The following is a 21,115-nucleotide window of genomic DNA, read 5'->3' as shown; positions in this document are numbered from 1 at the left end:
ATAGAGTATATATCTCTGATGCCGGAAATATGTTTATCTGCTGGTTTGGGATAGTCATACGAGAGGTAAAAATGGAAAAAAAAGTAACCAGCGCATTAGATTTTCAAAGGGGATATGAAGCTACCTCAGATGAGTCGCCCATTCGAAAAACTGACGATTCGATTCGAAAGACTGTCAGTGACTCTTCGAAGATTATTATACAGGATAACATTATTATACAGGAAATTCCAACTGATGTTTTACTTATCATAACCCTTCATCTGACGATTTAGTGGAGGGGTTTTCTATACTGACGATTTGAAAAAAAAATAGAATGAGAATGTATGAAGAATAATGTATTTTCCATAAAATTTGCCTTTTCCTTTAGTTTGTTATACACCATTACTTTCCAGGGATCCAAGCTAATAAATGGCGCTATCAGATAGTGCATATTTTCTAGCATTATTTCCTTTATATTAAAAAAATTACCGCACTCGAGTATGTCCAGGTATAGATTTTTTTGCAACCTTATTACTCCCTAACGCCGCCCTCAAATCATCAGATTATAAATTTATTGTTTTCAGAATGTAATTAAGCTACTATAGATAATACATTTTTTTATTAATAGTCTGATGGACTTCCCTGGTTGAACCCCCCAAATGGATAGTTTAAGATACTCTATAGGATGTAAGGTATCTCCCATATCTTAATCTGCCGCGTTCGAGTCACTCTCGAAATCCCGTCTTGGGCTCCCCTACTATTATAGGCGACGTCAATTGTTTTTATTCTCGAGACAAAAGACGTTTTCAATTCCAACTTCAATTTAAATTCAATTCAAATAATGGGTGAAGTGCGAATCGAACTCGTACACTGAGGGTTCCGTACCACAAAAACATTTGTTTATTTTATTTTTATTTTTACTAATTGATATTATAGCAGCCATATAATGCATTGTGAACATTTCAACTGTAACATCTATTACGGTTCAATAGATAAAATGAAAAACGCCAAAAAATAGCAGGTCCTTATATATTTGTCCCTGTAGTTCCTGGACTAAAAAAGGGCTTCGATATCCCGTGCCTGTCGTAAAAAGCGACTAAAAGGGGGCTTCCGGAGTTGGGAGTGGCAAGAGGGAGCTCGAACCGTCCAATAAGTGTCCGCGGGAAGGACGGCGGTATGTGTAGTCGCATACCGTCGTGAACAAAGTGTTTGAAGGTGATAGAACCCTTTGTGGTTCGACTCCGGTGGCACCAACGCCACACCTATTTCTACCTAATAACAGCAGTGTTAGGAGTTGCTGTGTTCCGGTTGAAGGGTGTGGTAAGGGAGACAGACTTTTCCGAGGCGTTTCAGCTTAGTCCTCAGGGGTAGCGGCGCATCCGTGGCCGACCTCAGGTAGGAATATTTTATCTTATCTGGGGTTGATTACAGATGTCCATGGGCGGCAGTAGCCACTTACCATCAGGTGGACTGCATGCTCGTCTGCTACTCTTACATTATAAAAAAAAAAAAAAACACCGGATAGTTTAGGAGGAGCGAAAACTGTTCTCCCAACGCAGAGCTCGATCGAGGCATCGCGCTTAGAGGACTTCGGTTGCGTTCAGTCGGAGATCCCGGAGTTCTCCGACAAACGTTGAGGACGGCCACCGAAGGATTTTAGTGCGGCTAAAGTCCCACATAACCCGGCGTCACTCCCACGTCGTTGAGTACCTTTTGAAGGTTTCCTCCTCTTCATAAAGAAAAAGAAGGTCTTTGTATGGCAACTCTCCTTTATTTGAAAGTTTTTCTTTTTACTTTTATTACTTGTTGTTAAAGCGGCCACCATTATAAATATGCCGTAAAAAAATTTAAGTTTCTATCTATTAAGGATCCAGAAATAGAGCTCTATGTCAGACAGACAAACGGACAGCTTAGAAATAGGGTTCCGTTTTTACTCTTTGGGTATGGAACCCTAAAAAGTTATATAATATCAAAAACATTCCGAATTTCTGACAAATGTCATAAGAAGAAAACTAGATGTTACGGCTAATGTGCCTAAATCAGTTAAAACGCAGATTAGCTTGTCCATTACCTAAAGTACAAAACGAAGATTGTATCAATTTTTACCCCTTGACGTCGACCCATGCATGCTATGATGCGTCGTCGTGTCATGAATTTACGACAAACTTTGTATATTTTCACGAAACAATATCGCTTTGCGGCACGATGTCGCTATGTATCACACTACGTCGTCGTGTCGTAAAAAGGCATGTGTTTTAGTCCTAAGAACAAGTCTGAAAAGATGTTTCAAATTTTAACTACATAGTTAATCTGCATATTTTCTAGCTAATCTTAAGACTGCCTAGTTAATGTGTATGCTAACGTATTCTACAATCTAACGGCAACATACACAAAATACAATAACTGTCGTGAGGTAAAGCAACTGTCACCGTATTATAAAATAATAATAAGTTTGTTTCCAAGGAAACAAGTGTTTAGGCAAATTTCGGCCTTATTGCGCATAAATAAATGTCTATGAAAATAAGCTTACATATAAAAATTTACAATGTTCACAATGGAAAATCCCTAATAACTTCTAAAAGGATTACCCTAATTACACAATTCCTTTTGCCCTATCCGTTTTAGACCTAAACCTACCAAATGGCATTAAAGACAAACCAATATATATACGAACAAAAAATCATGTTTTCAACTTACGTAATATTAGGTACCTAACATTTCAACGCAATATTACAAAAATTTAGTTATATTCATTTCAAGTGATTCGAAATAGGAAACTGTTATATAAATCGAGCTTAGATAGCCACTTTATAACATATTCTTGCCATGATCACCAAAAATATCAGCTCCTAGTGGCTTGATAATTGATAGCTATAAAAAAACGAAAATCCACAGTTTAATGTTGAATTTAAACAACCGTCCATTGCACAATTAGGGTATTTTTTTGCTCCATTGCTTGCACAAAACAGTTACAAATGCGTGTAAAAATGAACTGACGAGTCGAGTCGAGTCCCCCCGAGATAACTAGTCGGTAAGTGGTGTCTATGTGTGCGTTACTCCAGCCCACTTTGTATGAAGATTGACTTCTGTTAGTTTTTATTTTGTGGTAATACCTACCCGGAAAAAACGTGGAAACTATTATAAGAAACCTTTTTAATATAAATTATTTGTAATCTATAATAGCTATATATAAAATTATATTGTACGGTGAGTTAAGTTTTAAATAGAAGTGAATAAAAATATAGTCTAGCTGAAAATATGTATTATTAATATACTCTGCAAATAATAATTCTAAAAATAACTACAGTTGAATGCAAAAGACAAATGCAGACTAATAATTTTAGTATGAATTTGTTAGCGGTGAGTAAACTTATTGAAAAAGGATTTACTGTTAATTTCTTGAAAAACGGTTGCACTATTAGTAACTCTATGGATAACATCATCGCAACTGGCCACAACGTACATGGTATATATAAATTTAAACAATTTGTCAAATCACCGATATGATATTTGACAATGTCAAATAAATATTGGCATAGAAGACTAGCCCATATTAATCCGGAATATAAGAATATTATGACCGGGCTTGATGATGTGAACATTACGACGGATATGACGACTAGTAAGAAACCATTTCCAAACCTCTGAACGCGAACGAACGATATACTGGAGATCGTACATACAGATTCATGTGGTCCCATGGAAGCTACTTCACTCAACGGTTCAAGGTACATGTTATTATTTATCGACTATTATTCACGAATGACACATGTTTATTTTCTCAAATATAAGAGTGAGTATTTACGAAATTTCAAAAATATAAAGTGTTGAAATGGGAACTAGCAAGTCGAACAAATGTAGGTATGAGATCAGATGGATGAACGAAATTTTGTAATAGAGCTTTCAATATTTTCTTATCAACAAATGGAATTCTACATCAGAAGGCGATGCTATATACCCCTAAACAAATTGTTGTGGTTGAAACAGCTAACAGAACTATTATTGTAAATGCGAGAAGTTTAAAACGAATGTTATCATTATTAAATAAACATTTCATTTAATTTCATTTCAGAAGTCAGAAGTATATTATAAATTGAACCGAATTTGAGCAAGAGCAGTAAATACTGTGGTTTATATAAAAAACCGGAGTCCGACGAAGTCAGTGAAAGATTACCAATGATTTTTGTCGGATATTCAGAAGAAAGTAAGGGATGTCGATTATTTAATACGAAGACACGTTAAATCACTATAAATAAATAAATAAATAAATCACAATCAGTAGAGATGTTTTTTCCTGAGGACAATGGGAATAATTTCAGTTGTCAAAATAGTAACTTTTTTTGATTTAATTTATTGTCATGTTCGAATGAAAGTGATGATGAATGGCAAGATTATTTACATAACTACAAAGACTAACTACAAAAATTTAATTGGCTTTAAAAAATCTGTTGTTGAGATTCAACTAGTAGAAGGTACCGGAAAGGAAAAGAGTAGAAATATCTACAAAAAGGAATGAGATGCCATCAAAAACAATGCTTGTAAAAAGATCCAAGTCTCGCCATTCAGTTCTTCTACCGTAAAAAGTTTTGAGATCTATGTAAAACCAAGCCGGTAAATGTATGCAGTCCCTACTTAAGGGACCTTCTGTCTTAAGGTATTATCTCACTATCTAACCTAACAACATCTCATGGGACCATACCAATATTAAAAATCTTTTATGTTCTAAATAAATCGACGTGGCAATCGTACTAATGTTACCTGTGTGATGCGATATGATAAGATGAAAACACAATGTGACTTGCAGTACGATTGCCACGTTAATTTATTTAGAACATAAAAGATTTTTAATATTGGTATGGTCCCATGAGATGTTGTTAGGTTAGATAGTGAGATAATACCTTAAGACAGAAGGTCCCTTAAGTAGGGACTGCATACATTTACCGGCTTGGTTTTACATAGATCTCAAAACTTTTTACGGTAGAAGAACTGAATGGCGAGACTTGGATCTTTTTACAAGCATTGTTTTTGATGGCATAATATTATTGCGTCCTCAGACCAAAAATACAGACAGCCTCGCGGAATGTTATATTGTCACATCACTTGCACTTGCGTGTGTCTGCCATAATAGATTTTATAATCCTGCGACGGTGATCCTTCTTGTATAATATTGAAGTATCAAATGAGCAGTCCAGTTGTACTGCCGCCCATGGACATCTGTAATCAACTCTATATAAGATAACTAGTTTTTGCCCGCGGCTTCGCCCGCGTTTAAAAGGAAATAATATGACATTCATATACATAAAACTGAAAATTCGTACCTTCATTGGAAGGAAAGTGGCGCCAGCTGGCGAAAATAGGTCGTACCAACTCTGAAACCTTCGTGGGCTCATGAACAACAACTTTGCTAAAGATCATCACTTGATCAAATACATAGTTTACGATTCAATCCTTAGTAATATCGATTAAAATAATCGACTTTTTGGTCCAAAAGATCGATTATCCGATTAATCTATCTTAGATCGCCATCCCTATTTCCCGTGGGTTTACCGGGATAAGAACTATTCTATGTTTTCTCGGGTCTCTTTGTACAAAATTTCATTAAAATCGGTTTAGTGGTTTAGGCGTGAAGAAGAGACAAACAGACAGACAGACGAGAGTTACTTTCGGATTTATAATATAAGTAAGATTAGATTTTCACCTGAGGTTGAACACAGATGCGTTCCTACCCCTACGGACTAAGTTCCTATTCCTCGAAATAGCTTGTAGCTTACCAAATTCTACAAAGCATAATAACACACTCGAACACTGCTGTTATTAGGCAGTAATAGGTGCTACCGGACTCGAACCATAAAATATTTATGGAAGGTCGAATTATATGTACTCGTAAATTCGTTTTAATTTTTTTTTGAAGCGTTTAACATTGTTTAGCAACATAACAATTAATCTTAATCTTAGATTCTGCTTTTGTTATCGCAAGTAATTCTTCACTGACATTTTTATGTTTCCCTCAAAAAAGATTTAAAATTTTACAAGAACGGGGTGAACTAACATTTGAAAATAAGAGTTAAGTATATGCGAGCTTTTCATTTAAATTATTAAGAGTTATTTAAAATGCACTGAGTATTTCATTTATATTTAAGTTTTATTCCGTGGTTTCGTCTACATATACAAATGCGTTTTATGCGGAACCCTAATTATTTCTAAAATTCTGTAAAAGTCCCGTTTTCATAGATCAGCAATTTCAGAGATTAGCCGGAATAAACAAATTGAATTTAACAATATATTTTTTGTTATGTAACTTTCATATTATTTTAACATTACAAACAGACAATTCAATTTGATTTATTTGTATGTATACAATGTATGTTAAATGTTACTTCATTTTAATTCATAGTAATGGTCGATATTTGGAGGTTGTGGCGCATCGCAATGTGTTACAAAATCGTGCTATCACTGAATATCTAATTTGTTTATGTAAAGTTGAACGGTAATAGAACTTGCTTCAGTTATGATGGCGCCATGGGGTTACTATTTAAACGATTTAATTTTCAATTTTCACCCACTGCGGATCGTAATGTTTTTCGAGCGTTTATGTGTATTGACGCTCGAAGGATAATCATTACTGTTTAAAGATTAGTAAAGATACTTCGCCGCCTTGAAATTGAATGAAGCCACAAACGGCTTATTAGGATGTTATTTTTCTGAATTCTTGACAAATAAAAACATTTTTAGAGAAAATTTACGAATAAATAACGAATACTGCGTAATTTACATAATAAATAAATAATTATTTCAAATATTTTAGGGACATTTTAGCACGGAGACGTGGCAAAACTGTTTTACGCAACTATTTCAATTCTCAAAACTGGGTACATTTTCTTGTTAGGAGTGAGTAATCTTTACTTATCTATGTTTAAAGTTGAAATATTTATCTACCTAACTGTAGGATTGAAATGATTTTAACAGACATATTTTAATCCAACAATTAGGTTCTTTATAGATTGCAGTATCTACTGTCGGAGACTATTACTATAGTTAGCTGATTTTAAACAGTAAATAAGAATTAGAATATTTTTATTATAGCAGCCATTAAACTACATACGTTGTGAATAATACTGTCTTCCTATGAATTAAGGTGCAATAGATGAGGGTGCCATCTAAATAAAACTTTTTTTTTTTATTAGTATTTATTGTTATAGCGGCTATCAATATTATGTGTCTACCTCACAGACCTATTTATGTATTACGGCTTGGGAGATAGAGCCCTGTGACAAACGGACAGACCGCTGAGGCTTAGTAATAAGGGTTCCGTTTTTACCCTTTGGGTACGGAACCCTAAAAAGTGTGGAACGTGGTCGCTCAAAAAAGTTTAATACCATCTAATCTCCAGAGGATTTACACTTTATAACGCGGGTGAAGCTGCAATACACAACTCTTAGTAATAATATAATTGACAATTTGTAAGCCTCCGTAGGCTTACAAAATACATTTTGAAGGTGGTAGAACCCTTTGTGGTTCGACTCCGGTGGCACCACCGCCACACCTATTTCTACCTAATAACAGCAGTGTTAGGCGCTGCTGTGTTCCGGTTTGAAGGGTGTGGTAAGGGAGACATACTTTTCCGAGGCGTTCCAGCTTAGTCCTCAGGGGTAGCGGCGCACCTGTGGCCGACCTCTGGTAGGAATATCTAATCCTATCTGGGGTTGATTACAGATGTCCATGGGCGGCAGTAGCCGGCGGCCACTTACCATCAGGTGGACTGCATGCTCGTCAGCTACTCCTATATTAAAATAAAAATAACATAACTGACAATTTGTAAGCCTCCGTAGGCTTACAAAATACATTCCATTTCATGGTATCGTATTACAGTATGTAGTAGGTGTATGTGTAAGGTGAAAGTCGATCCGTCAGTCCGTTATCGAGTAGCCAGCATTCCTGTGGTTAATCTGCCACTTGTCGCTGGGACGATGTGTGAAAAGTTGAAGTTGTACGTATATAAATAAATGAATGTCTGTCCGTAATTCTGTCTGTTGTAAGCATTTTATTTTGTGGCAATTCTAGTTGACAACTGATCTGTGTATTTGTATAGTGTGTTACATTTTTTCTTTTTTTCACGTTTTCTTAGGAAATTGACCTTAGTGCAAACGAGAATGGCTACTTGATTGTAAGTGATCACTGGTCTCGTTGGACATGATCATCAATATATTACCTTATCTTCCACTGTTTGTCTTCTGTCAGAAGTGAGAAGTACCTTCCTCGGTTTGAGGCTATTGTTTACCAAGCAAGATTTTAAACAACGTCGGGTTATCTTAAGTAATGATCTTATTTAGAGTACCCATAACAGAATATTCAGCCAAAACGTAAACCGAACTTTCAGCCCTCGTCTTTGTTTCGGCACTATTAAATATTAAACTTTATTTCAAATCGTCCTGAATAAAATTACATTACATTACCCTAAACTATGACTTCAAGATGTCCAATACGCACGATCGATACACACTTTTTACGGTTAATATAGCAACTGAAGAGCACACACAATTGCCGAAATCCTTAGCCTCTGTTTATATATATGAAACTGATGATCCTTTTCCATTGTTCCAGGGCTCTGACCCTCGTGTGGCGACCTGCCGCGGTCGCCTGCAGACCAGGCGCTGCCAGCTCAACCAGGAGATCAACAAGGAGCTGCGGCTACGGGCAGGCGCTGAGAACTTATTTAAGGTACTCTTTTTATATATAATTAAGGAGCAGCTGACGAGCATGCAGTCCATCTGATGGTAAGTGGCTACTGCCGGCCATGGACGTAATCAACTCCAGATAGGATTAGATATTCCTACCTGAGGTCGGCCACAGATGCGCCGCTACACCTTAGGGTTCTACCACCTGTATAACATATCTACGAAGTTACAAAGTGGTAGAACCCTTTGTGGTTCGACTCCGGCGGCACTACCGCCACACCTTTTTACCTAATAATAGCAATGTTAAGCGCTGCTGTGTTCTAATTTGAAAGGTGTGGTAAGGGTATTCCTCACGCGTAGTGGCACATCTGTGGCCGACCTCAGAAAGGAATCTCATCTGGGATTGATTACATAAATCCAGGGCCGGCAGTAGCTACTTACCATCAGGTGAACTGCATGCTCATCTGCTATTCTAATATTATTAGAAAATGTAAAGTTACATAGCCATAAAATAAGTTAATAAGATATTGTGTAATTTCGATCTTGAGTAGATCAAAGTCGGATAGATTGATTATTAATATCGACCGTTAGTAACCGTTAACAGTTTTCAATTGTTTTTCGCATTAAAAACAATTCCACGAGATACAATCCACTTATTGGATAAAGCCATCAATCATCCAACCAATCTATCAATCTATATTCGTCAGTTGTTCAGTCACTTTCTCCGTAAGTCACGAATAACTTGTGACAACCAGTTGTTCTTCAAGAATAACTTGATTGAAAATATAAACGTAATGAGATTAAAAAGATCTATAGATGTTAGTATTTAGACAGACAGAGGGCATTGTAACTTTGGTCAATTCTTTAACCAGAACAAGAGTTTTACACCGCTGTTTTTGATAAAAATCATTAGTCCTCTGTAACCAATTTCGTCTAGGACGGAATGTGACCGTAGCCTGGAGGTTATTATGGTGCTACAAACCTTCCTAGAAATCCTAAATAATAGATTATTATAACCATACTCATGAAGGAAGTTTTGTGCGTTTAAATCCATCTGAAGTTGTTCATGTGTATGTTTGTTTTGGATTGGACCGATAGGATCGGAGTTCTATCTGCGACAACAGATGCTTTGGTAACTGAGGAGTTGAATCTCCGTGTAAATTATATCATTTACAACATTCCTTAAACTAGAACATAGCAGCATTTTACATTGTCGTTATGGTGGTGCCTCCCGCGTCTATTTACGAATGGTTCTACCACCAAAAGGTTTAATTGCCTCAGTAATTGTTTAAGTAACAAATGCCAGGAACAGTAGTCAAGAAGCATCAATATATTAATGCTTCAATATCAATGTATCCAATGTTTTGCTTTGCAAAGATCGAAAGGAGAATGCCCATTCTTGGTACTGATTTTTCTCATGCGTCAAAATGAAAGTAATATTAAAATTATTTTTTGTTTTTTTTACATAATTTGTCGATCAGAATAGTTTCTTTAAACAGGCGATTCCATTTAAGATAAAATAAGACGAAATGTTGATTGTTGTTCTTAAAAATTAAAATGGCGGTATTTTATACTCGGAATTCATTATTTTAGGTTTTTAGGATTATTTTGGGTTTTTTTACCTACTACCTTTAAAAGTAAATGGGATATGTTAATCGAACTACATTATAGGTACCTACTATCAGTTAAAACCGACCATCAATCTATCGTCGGATATTTTCGTTTTTGAGGTTATGTAACATTTCGGTAAATAACTTCAGAACCCGGGTGCTGATCTAAAAAATAATTATTGGTGGTATTTGATTAATTATAGATCGTCTACAACAAGTATAATAAATAAACGCTTTCTACACTCACAGCCCCACACTAGGATTCCCTGTGTCGTGGGTGCCATGGACACACATATAGACAAATACACAAACACCCAGACCCAGAAACAGAAATCTAAATTCATCATTTAGATATCTGTCTGGCCGGGAATCGAACCCGGGACCCTTTGCGCGTCAGACCGGTATGGTGGCCGCTCCGCCACGCGGGTCGTCTTGGCCGACAAGTATCAATTTGATGCAACTCTGGACGGCGGTCCATACTTTCATGGGCATTGTCCTTTATAATTTTTTGCCTACTGGATATTTTTCATTTCTTACTTTCGTAAGGCAGTTAAGGTTTAGCAAAGGTTCAAAAACATTAGCAGGTCTTCCGGTGCAATGAGTCATGTTCTCAGCGGTGTCTCCATTGTGTGGCTCATAAGGTGCGCCGTGATCCGTGACTCCCTGGGTCCCTGACCTCTGCGTACCCATCTTTACGAGTGGAAGAATGTTGTTGTTTTATAAATTGTATTTTGGAGTATTTTGTAATTTTTTTGTATCAAGGTTTATTGTATGGTCAGGTACACTTACTTAGTTCACAGAATTCTTACATTCCCAAAGGTTCTGTTCGTGACTTTTGCATAATTGTTTATTTAAAAAAAATGTTTGAAAATATTGAAGAAACCTTAAATATTAAGAACTATGTTTAGTAAGTTCTGTAAAAAAATCTCCAAGGTGTGTAAAAGTATTTTTTAGGACTATGTGGGAAATAGTATAGACTATTTTTAATTGTTGAGGTATAAAAGGGAGGCATTCGCAACTAACCACATTATTCCAAAAAAAATCGACCACAAAGATTAAAAATGTAGCGAATCACTCAAACCACTATTTTCTTCCACTCATTGCGACTTTACATATCGTCTTCCTTCCAAATCGTACTCCCAATCTTGCTGCCAACAAACTCCGACCCCTTTTGAACGACTCTTACAATTTACTTTGAATATCGCAATAGTAGCTCTAATCTGGTCCTGGGACTACTGGGACATCTTCCACTCCAACTGATACTGATACTCTTCCGTTCTCTTCCAGGCGACAACAAACAGGAAGCTCCGGGAGACCGTCGCGCTGGAGCTGAGCTTCGTGAACTCCAACCTGCAGCTGTTGAAGGAGCAGCTGGCGGAACTCAACTCGTCGGTCGAACTGTACCAGGGCGACAGGTACCAAATATTTTTTATAACTATTAGAAAAAATGGTGAAACATTTGTAACAAGAACGTCAAAGATACAAATTTTCCTAGTATTTATTATATATTTATTATATAGTTATTTTCTGAAGGTGGTAGAACCCTTTGTGGTTCGACTCCGGCGGCACCACCGCCACACCTATTTCTACCTAATAACAGCAGTGTTAAGCGCTGCTGTGTTCCGGTTTGAAGGGTGTGGTAAGGGAGACAGACTTTTCCGAGGCGTTCCAGCTTAGTCCTCAGGGGTAGCGGCGCATCTGTGGCCGACCTCAGGTAGGAATATCTAATCCTATCTGGGGTTGACTACAGATGTCCATGGGCGGCAGTAGCCACTTACCATCAGGTGGACTGCATGCTCGTCTGCTACTCTTATATTATATATAAAAAAAAAACTAGTGCTTGCTTGAAAAGCGGAAGATGTTTAAACAACCTTTCGAAACCTAACTAACGGGGTAACCCTTAGAGGTGGACTATAAGAAAAATCATTCCTTAGTAGTTGCGTACATCATAAAATAACCCATTATAAAAAAATCATCTAGTTTCTCATCAAAGCTAGAAGCTTTAGTAGTTTAGCCACTGCGATAATTGCGATATCAGCGTCTTTATTAGTAGTATATCTATGGCTATCAGCCTCTAATCTGCAATAATTAGCCAATGACGTCTGTTATTAATAATCAATCTGTCCAAATTTCACCTACCAAAGATCGAAATATTAACATTATCTAGTTTAAAGAAATTGTCAAATGTCGATCTTTGTTACGCAAAACATCATACAGATTGTTTATTAATAATCGGCGTACGTAACTTTCCTTAGATATGTTTGTTTAAATATGTAAATGTAAAAAAAAAACAGTTAAATTTTTAAAAGAAAAAAAAATAACATTCATACACAACGGTATTCCTAAGTACCTAAGACCCAGGCACTCCATTATATATTTTATGTAACGTTTTAATTACGCCATTTTGTCCACTAAATTGATTCTTTAGGACTATTAAAGAAAGAAAGTGGATAATTAGACTTTCTAATGGCTTTATAAAATTACTTGATTTTATGGGTAAAATAGGTTAATTAAGGTTTTATATAGTAGTTCTCAGTTAAAATAATTAAGGTTAATTATTTAACCAGAAATTGTTTATAAAATGTATCCTACATTTAATCATGAACTTATTACTACTTACTTAAATACGTAGCAGTAGCCTAGTGGTTAAGAAACTCGACCTCTCGATCCAGGAGTCCGAGGTTCAAAACCCAGGCACCTCTGATTTTTCAAAGTTATGTGCGTATTAGAAATTAATTATCACTTGCGAAACGGTGAAGGAAAACATCGTGAGGAAACCTGCATACATGGGAGATATATTAAAAAAAAAACTCAAATGTCTGTGAAGTCTATCAATACACACTTGGCCAGCGCGGTGGACTATGGCCTAATCCTTCTCATCATGAGAAGAGACCCGTGCCCAAGAGTGGGACAGTAATGGGTTGATGATGACTTAAATACGTACTTCTAATCAAGAACTTTTTCTTGATTTTTTTTAATAAAATTGAATTAGATAGAAAATGAGCTTGCACCCCACCTGATAGTGGTTTGTACCCTATCTTTATATATATATATATACTGAACTCCTCCTAAACGACTGGACTGATTTTGATGAAATTTGTTGTGTGTGTTCAAGGGGACTTGAGAATGGTTTAGATTCACAATTTAGTCCGTGGGAAAAGGTTTTTTTAATTAATTTTTAATTCGTAAGTAGTTGTTGATTTTGGAATGTTTCACATTGGATTCGACAGACTTCGCTACCATCGCAGTTTCAAATATTCTATCTATTTTTCAAACCCGCAAGTGATAAGGGTTGTTCACCCTTAACATTTTTTTTATTTATATGGCAACACAACGTTTGCCGGGTCAACTAGTTTACTATAGAACGGGGACTCTATCTGAAGCAGATCACAAGTGCAATGTATTGCCATTCCTCAAGCCTAATGGTCGCCTCTTATATAAGCCAGCACTCAGCCGGTATCCATATTATCTCCTTACCAATACGCAAGAATTACTGGTACCCTGCAGTGGACAGCCATAGATTAGTAAAGACACTTCGCTGCCTTGACATTGAATGAAGCCACAAACAGGTCATTATAGTAAGGTCTTTTTATGAATTCTTGACAAATAAAAACATTTTAGACAAAATTTACGAATAAATAACTAATACTGCGTAATTTACATCCTAAATAAATAATTATTTCAAATATTTTAGGGACATTTTAGCACGGACACGTGGCAAAACTTTTTTACGCAACTATTTCAATTCTCAAAACTGGGTACATTTTCTTGTTAGGAGTGAGTAATCTTTACTAATCTATGTGGACAGCATTAAAATTTTATTAAACGAATGTTTAATAAAATTTTACTTGTGTCTTACAAGTAAACACTCCCTACTTTCATCGACGTTTGTTGAAATTCAAGTCGCTCTAAAGCGGCTTTTTAGGATGGCTGCAAAATTTTACATTTAACGATTAATTGCTTTTCACTGTGTCCATATTGTAAAGAAACCTTTTTTGGGCCTTTTTGGCAAATTAAACCTGCGCTCTAATAGAATTGCTTTATTTTGATTAAACGAAATGTCATTAAATGAATCGGCCAAACTTGTTGGTAAATTTGAGGCACATCCACGCCTTAGCTACGTCTCTTGTTAATTCTATTTTTGTCACTAATTAATTCTTTCTTTTTCATTTTCATACAAGTATTCTTATCTATACTTTCATAATCCATCTCTCATAGCAAACGATAAACAATAATGGGTACAGACTAATTAAAATTAAGAAAGAGCGCGTTACTGATGTTTCCGTGGTCCGCCATTGTTTCAGTTTCCCGCGCACTGGTCTGACACCATCTTGGAATTTATTAAACCTTTATGTTGCTTAAATAGTGGAGGTGGTAGAACCATTTGTGTCTAATAACAGCAGTGTTAAGCGCTGCTGTGTTCTGGTTTGAAGGTTGTGATAATGGAAACATACTTTTCTTAGGCGTTCCAGCTAAGTCCTCAACGGTAGCGGCGCATCTGTGGCCGAACTCTGATAGGAATATCTGATCCTATCGGGGGGTTACTACCATCTCTTAAAACAATACTATTTTAATCATACTTTTACTTTTTTTGCAGGAAATTTACCTTTTTAAGCAAAATATGACAATTTCAGTTGGTTTTTTACAGGATAAGCGAAAAATTAATAAGGGTTTAAGTTCGTTCAACTGTGTATGACGGAATATTTTACTGTTTTAAGAAGGAAATAAAACTTTGCTGAACTATGATGGTTTTTAAAAGATGGTGGTAGGCCCCCAGGGGTTGATTACAGATGTCCATGGGCGGCAGTAGCCACTTACCATCAGGTGGACTGCACGCTCGTCTGCTATTCCTGTATTATAAAAAAAAATTGAACGTAGGGCGAAGCTCGTTCTCCCATAAGTCTAAAGCTCAATAAAGCATGTCTTCCTTTTACAGTAGCCATTCTTTACGCCATGGGAAGTCTATCCTACAATCTTGATTTTAAAGATTGCCTAGCAAAAGTAGTTAAGTCTACTTTTTACAATAATTGGAAACAAATATATCCTAAGACTTGTCTGTACAAATTATCATACGGCCGCGGCTATCTGAATACAATAATATTTTCTTAATTCATATTTTAGAGTGCTATTTTATTTCGTTGGGTATTAATTTCTGAGCTTTGTTTTATGATTTTGGCCGAAACAGTTTAAATAATTACTTAATTTATTATAACAAATCTCGTATAATTATGTTAAAAGTTATTGATTTTATTGACAAATAACATCACATTTGCTTTTTGCGATCTATACATTTACTTTTTAAGATATTTTTATTAAATTAACGTAAATACTAAAAACTTATTTATACCTATAGGCTATAACTTTCTTTATATAAGTGACTTCTTTTTACCACGTTTTTATTAGCTTGGCCTGTATGTATGTATGTATGTAACGTAATCTTTGAACTCGATTTTACCCACTTTGAACGGTCCAATTAATTTAAAATTTTGAACAATTACAAGAACTGATGACAATACACGATTTAAATAATTTTATCCCATTCACCTAATCAGGATCGTCAGAAATCAAGATTACATAAGGGTTTTCCTTGCGCGATTTTAGCATGGTTTTAAAACTATAATTATTGAGAATAAATTAAATGTTTTCGGAGTTATACTATTTTACACCGCGACTGAGTTACCTCTGCTGTGCCCAGATGACAACATAATGGGCGCGGCGAATCTTTGTGCAATTTTACAAACCAATGCAAAAACATTAACGTTTTCATATTATTAATGCCAATTTGTTTTTGTCTGTCTGTGTTTACTGTTCTAGTAGAAATAATAAATAAATAAATAACATTTTATTATTACCCTGTTAAAAAAAAAAACAAGCAAAACGAAAATAAAAACCTAAGTTTAAAATTTCTATTTGAATTGGAGTTAATGTGTGGGTGAATATATCTATTGGAGTTTTCTCAAAAATAACACTAGAGAAAATTCAACTATTTTTATGATAAGTTCAGCTTAAAACTCATATTTTTTCCGCCTCTTCTACGACGATGTCTTAATAAACTCACTTCTCGCCTCAAAATAATACGTTTATTTTCAGCAAAGAATGCGTGATGCCGATGATCCCGCTGGGGCTGAAGGAGACTAAGGAAGTGGACTTCCGGGAGCCCTTCAAGGACTTCATCCTGGAGCACTACAGCGAGGACGGTGCCACGTATGAGGATGCTATCTCCGATTTTATGGACATGAGACAGGTGGGTACCTTTTTTTAATATAGGACTAGCAGACGAGTATGCAGTCCACCTGATTATAAGTGGCTACTGTCGCCCATGGACATTTGTAATCAACCCCAAATACGATTAGATATTCCGGTTTGAGGTCGGCCACATATGTTCCGCTACCCCTGAGAACTAAGCTGGAACGCCTCGTACAAGTATGTTCCTTACCTTACCGCACCTTTGCCATAACACAGCAACACTTACTGTTATAACGTTTTTTTTATAATATAGGAGTAGCATATGAGCATGCAGTCCACCTGATGGTAAGTGGCTACTGCTGCCCATGGACATCTGTAATCAACCCCAGATACGATTAGATATTCCTACCTGAAGTCAGCCACAGATGCGCCGCTACCCCTGAGGACTAAGCTGGAACGACTCGGAAAATTCTGTCTCCCTTACCACACCCTTCAAACCGGAACACAGCAGCGCCTATCACTGCTGTTATAAGGCAGAAATAGGTGTGGCGGTGGTGCCGCCGGAGTCGAATCACAAAGGGTTCTACCACCTTCAAAAATGTTATAACGTAACGTGTTATAACGTAAACACAGATGCGGCCGACGGCGGTGATTCCCTCGGAGGCAAAACAGTAGATTCTACGACTCATAAATCTTCTATCCATCAAAGTCGGACCACAAAAGAGTCTTTTATACTCTTTTTGGTCTTTTATACTTAATATATTTGTTATCCCCAGGCGATGCGAACCCCAGTCCGGTCGACAGCGGGTGTGGCGCTCCTGTTCAAGTACTACAACCAACTGTACTATATTGAGAGGCGGTTCTTCCCACCGGACCGATCGCTTGGCGTCTACTTCGAGTGGTTCGATTCGCTCACAGGTATGTTTTAATACATTTAAATAGCAAGTAGTCCACCTGCTAGTAATTAGTCACTGCTACGTGTGGACAACTGTGATGAATCCCAAATATGGATGAAGTCCTAAGATCAGTCACATGCAATGTCGTAACTAGGAGTTGGCCTGAGTGGGGCGGCAACCACGGGCACAATTTTCAAACGGGCACATTTTGCCCTCCCACATATTTAATATTACAATGAGTCAGCTAAACTAAGATCGTCAAATATACATCGTAAACTATGTATAAGACTATTGTACGTAAAATAAAATAATGCTTTCAAAATGAATTGGTTTAAATAATTCGTTTACTAGAAAAAGTCTTCAGATGCTCCAGGGGCGCAAAAAATCATTTTTGCTTGTGTTTAATAAACGGTTTAAAATAATAGTACTTGTTGTATGTATAATCTTTAATTAATTTGTCTTCCAGGAGTGCCGTCGTGTCAAAGAACAGTTGCGTTTGAAAAAGCATGCGTTCTGTTTAACATGGCGGGTATCTACACGCAGATTGGCGCTAAGCAAGTATGTCATTTTATTTAGTAGCCTCTATTTCTTTAGCTCTCATAAAAGATAATTTAATAAATCATATTTAAACTTTAAGTAGATTTTTTCACTTAATCCTAATATGTGGGAGCACGGCAGTGTTTTCGCCAAGTCGAGCAAAAAAGCACCTTACCATTTTTTCTCGAAGCAGTTTAAGCCATTTTTGACCCCCCCTATAACTTAGTTGTGGATAAAACTAGATCACGAATTGTTTAGCTCACTGTCGCTCATGTGTTAACCCTCAAGTAAAAACTGTAGCTTTGTTGATGTGTGTGGAATAAAAAGGCTTAAAATGTTTTTGATGTTAAGTTAAGTTTTGACGTTGGGAAAAATGGGGATTGTTAATTTTACAACACTGAAGTCTAATTTAGAGGTACACCATATAATTAGCTCGAATATAAATTATTCGACACTAAATTTACCTAGTTTATTTAGGGAAATCGTACGAAATGACAAGATACGTACCAATCATTTTGTAATATTGTAATATAATATTATGGTATCACTTCTTGCGCACCTTCATTCACTCACTTTTTTATGTGCATTCACATACATTTTTTTTTAAATTCTTATTTATGTATTATCGTTGTCTAAGGAACGCAACACATGCGCCGGTTTGGACGGCGCGGTGGACGCCCTACTCCGCGCGGCTGGAACGCTCCGCTACATACACGAGAACTTTACAAACGCGCCCTCTGTCGACCTCGCGGCGGATACGTTACTCGTGCTTGGGGCTCTAATGACGGTAAATATATCAGTATTATACCTGCCGTGTTCTTCCCCTTATTTTACGGAACCCTATTACTAAGCCTCCGCCTGTCCGTCTGTCACAAGGGTCTATCCCCTGAATCGTAATAGACAGACACATGATTATTTACAGAGTATGTATAAGGGTGGCTGTTATACGGGAGTCTACAACTACCATAACCTATTTTTGTGATATAACTATCATAACCCATTTTTGGAACACAACTACATAGTATGACTAGCTTAAAATGGTGATTTATTGACGTCCACAAAGAGTTCTGTTAGGAATCTACTTTGAATACAAATATTTTTGATTTTATTGATTTAGTACCAAAAAAAGTAATGCAGAAATTATTAAAAGATTTCAATATAAAGTACTTAGGGGTATTGCAAATGCACCTTGGTATGTAAGAAATGAAGATCTACATCGGGACCTTAAAGTAGACCTTATCAAAAAAGTAATTAGTACATATGCAGAAGGTCATCAAAAAAGACTTCATCATCACGTCAATATCGAGGCGATCCAGCTCCTCGATACAACGGATCTAGTTAGAAGACTCAAGCGGAATAAACCTTTTGAGCTTGTGACATGACACAGTGTTCGACCATAATTGAATCTGAATTTTAATGAAATATTGATAAGTGAACATCATAGAACACAAGAACAATGTGTCTACTCCCTTATGTGTTAAAACAAAGAAGTGCAGTGTCAGAGGACGCCACCTTCATTATATGATTATTTAGCAGTTTAAGTTAGCGTAGAATTACTCATTAGTCATAAATTAGGCTAGATCGTAATTAATATAAAGTACCTATTAGTCACTGAGTACTTTATACAAACAAAAAAAAATTGATTTAGTGTTTCGACGACCCGCGTGGCGGAACGGTCACTATGCCGGTCTGATGCGCAAAGGGTCCCGGGTTCGATCCCTGGCCAGATAGATAACATCTAAATGATGAATTTAGGTTTCTGTTTCTGGGTGTTTGCGTATTTGTCTGTGTGTGTGTGTGTCCATAGCATCCACGATACAAGGAATCTTACTGTACGGCTGTGAGTGAAGAAAGCGTTTAAAAAGTGTGTTTCCATGCGCAGGCGCAAGCCCGCGAGTGCCTGTTCGAGAAGCTGCAGCTGCAGGCGCGCGAGGCGGCGGGCGGCCGCGAGCGCGAGCTGCGCGACGACTTCGACATGTGCCTCGACCTCGCGCAGGAGAGCGCGCAGCTCGCCACCACCTACCACCAGCTGTACGAGAAGGTAGGCGAGCTGCTCCCACTGATGTTACCACCTACCACCAGCTGTACGAGAAGGTAGGCGAGCTGCTCCCACTGATGTTACCACCTACCAGCTGTACGAGAAGGTAGGCGAGCTGCTCCCACTGATGTTACCACCTACCAGCTGTACGAGAAGGTAGGCGAGCTGCTCCCACTGATGTTACCACCTACCACCAGCTGTACGAGAAGGTAGGCGAGCTGCTCCCACTGATGTTACCACCTACCAGCTGTACGAGAAGGTAGGCGAGCTGCTCCCACTGATGTTACCACCTACCAGCTGTACGAGAAGGTAGGCGAGCTGCTCCCACTGATGTTACCACCTACCACCAGCTGTACGAGAAGGTAGGCGAGCTGCTCCCACTGATGTTACCACCTACCAGCTGTACGAGAAGGTAGGCGAGCTGCTCCCACTGATGTTACCACCTACCAGCTGTACGAGAAGGTAGGCGAGCTGCTCCCACTGATGTTACCACCTACCACCAGCTGTACGAGAAGGTAGGCGAGCTGCTCCCACTGACGTTACCACCTACCACCAGCTGTACGAGAAGGTAGGCGAGCTGGCTCCCACTGGGATGTTACCACCTACCGCCAGCTGTACGAGAAGGTAGGCGAGCTGCTCACACTGACGTTACCACCTACCACCAGCTGTACGAGAAGGTAGGCGAGCTGCTCCCACTGACGTTACCACCTACCACCAGCTGTACGAGAAGGTAGGCGAGCTGGCTCCCACTGGGATGTTACCACCTACCGCCAGCTGTACGAGAAGGTAGGCGAGCTGCTCCCACTGATGTTACCACCTACCGCCAGCTGTACGAGAAGGTAGGCGAGCTGGCTCCCACTGGGATGTTACCACCTACCGCCAGCTGTACGAGAAGGTAGGTGAGCTGGCTCCCGCTGGGATGTTACTATCTACCAGCTGTACGAGAGCTGTTGCCAAGACCCACTGACGACGCTTGCTCAGTTTCAAGATAGAAGAACACTTTGTGGTTCAATCTGAGGATGATTGCGGGTGTCCATGAGCCCATAGCCACTTATCGTCAGGTGGACTGCAGGAGGCACTTACCATAAGCTTCAATAGGTACAGGTATACGATGCTGTGGGAGTATGAGTTATGTGAGATTTCTTGGAGTAAATCGACAAAATAAAAACTTTTAGTCAAGTTTTGCCGCGCAAT

The 21,115-nt window shown here is 37.8% G+C and overlaps 1 protein-coding gene across 3 annotated transcripts in view; it reads left to right on the top strand.

Annotated features, from left to right (window-relative positions):
* Rhp (GTP-Rho-binding protein rhophilin) overlaps positions 1 to 21,115 on the top strand; it is a 104,366-nt gene that overhangs the window by 78,179 nt on the left and 5,072 nt on the right. For all 3 annotated transcript variants that reach the window (XM_073092087.1, XM_073092090.1, XM_073092089.1), the window contains 7 exons: positions 8,581 to 8,697; positions 11,552 to 11,679; positions 16,355 to 16,508; positions 17,227 to 17,368; positions 17,813 to 17,904; positions 18,521 to 18,670; positions 19,766 to 19,924. In XM_073092087.1, the coding sequence (XP_072948188.1) occupies positions 8,581 to 8,697; positions 11,552 to 11,679; positions 16,355 to 16,508; positions 17,227 to 17,368; positions 17,813 to 17,904; positions 18,521 to 18,670; positions 19,766 to 19,924 (942 nt within the window). The remainder of the gene's footprint in view (positions 1 to 8,580; positions 8,698 to 11,551; positions 11,680 to 16,354; positions 16,509 to 17,226; positions 17,369 to 17,812; positions 17,905 to 18,520; positions 18,671 to 19,765; positions 19,925 to 21,115) is intronic.

Source organism: Epargyreus clarus, unplaced genomic scaffold, assembly GCF_041222505.1.
Source record: "Epargyreus clarus isolate Ecla_fem2 unplaced genomic scaffold, WU_Ecla_fem_2.2 ptg000035l, whole genome shotgun sequence".
Classification (NCBI taxonomy): domain Eukaryota; kingdom Metazoa; phylum Arthropoda; class Insecta; order Lepidoptera; family Hesperiidae; genus Epargyreus; species Epargyreus clarus.
Note: the sequence above shows the minus strand (reverse complement) of the source record. Positions and strands in the feature narration are given on the sequence as shown.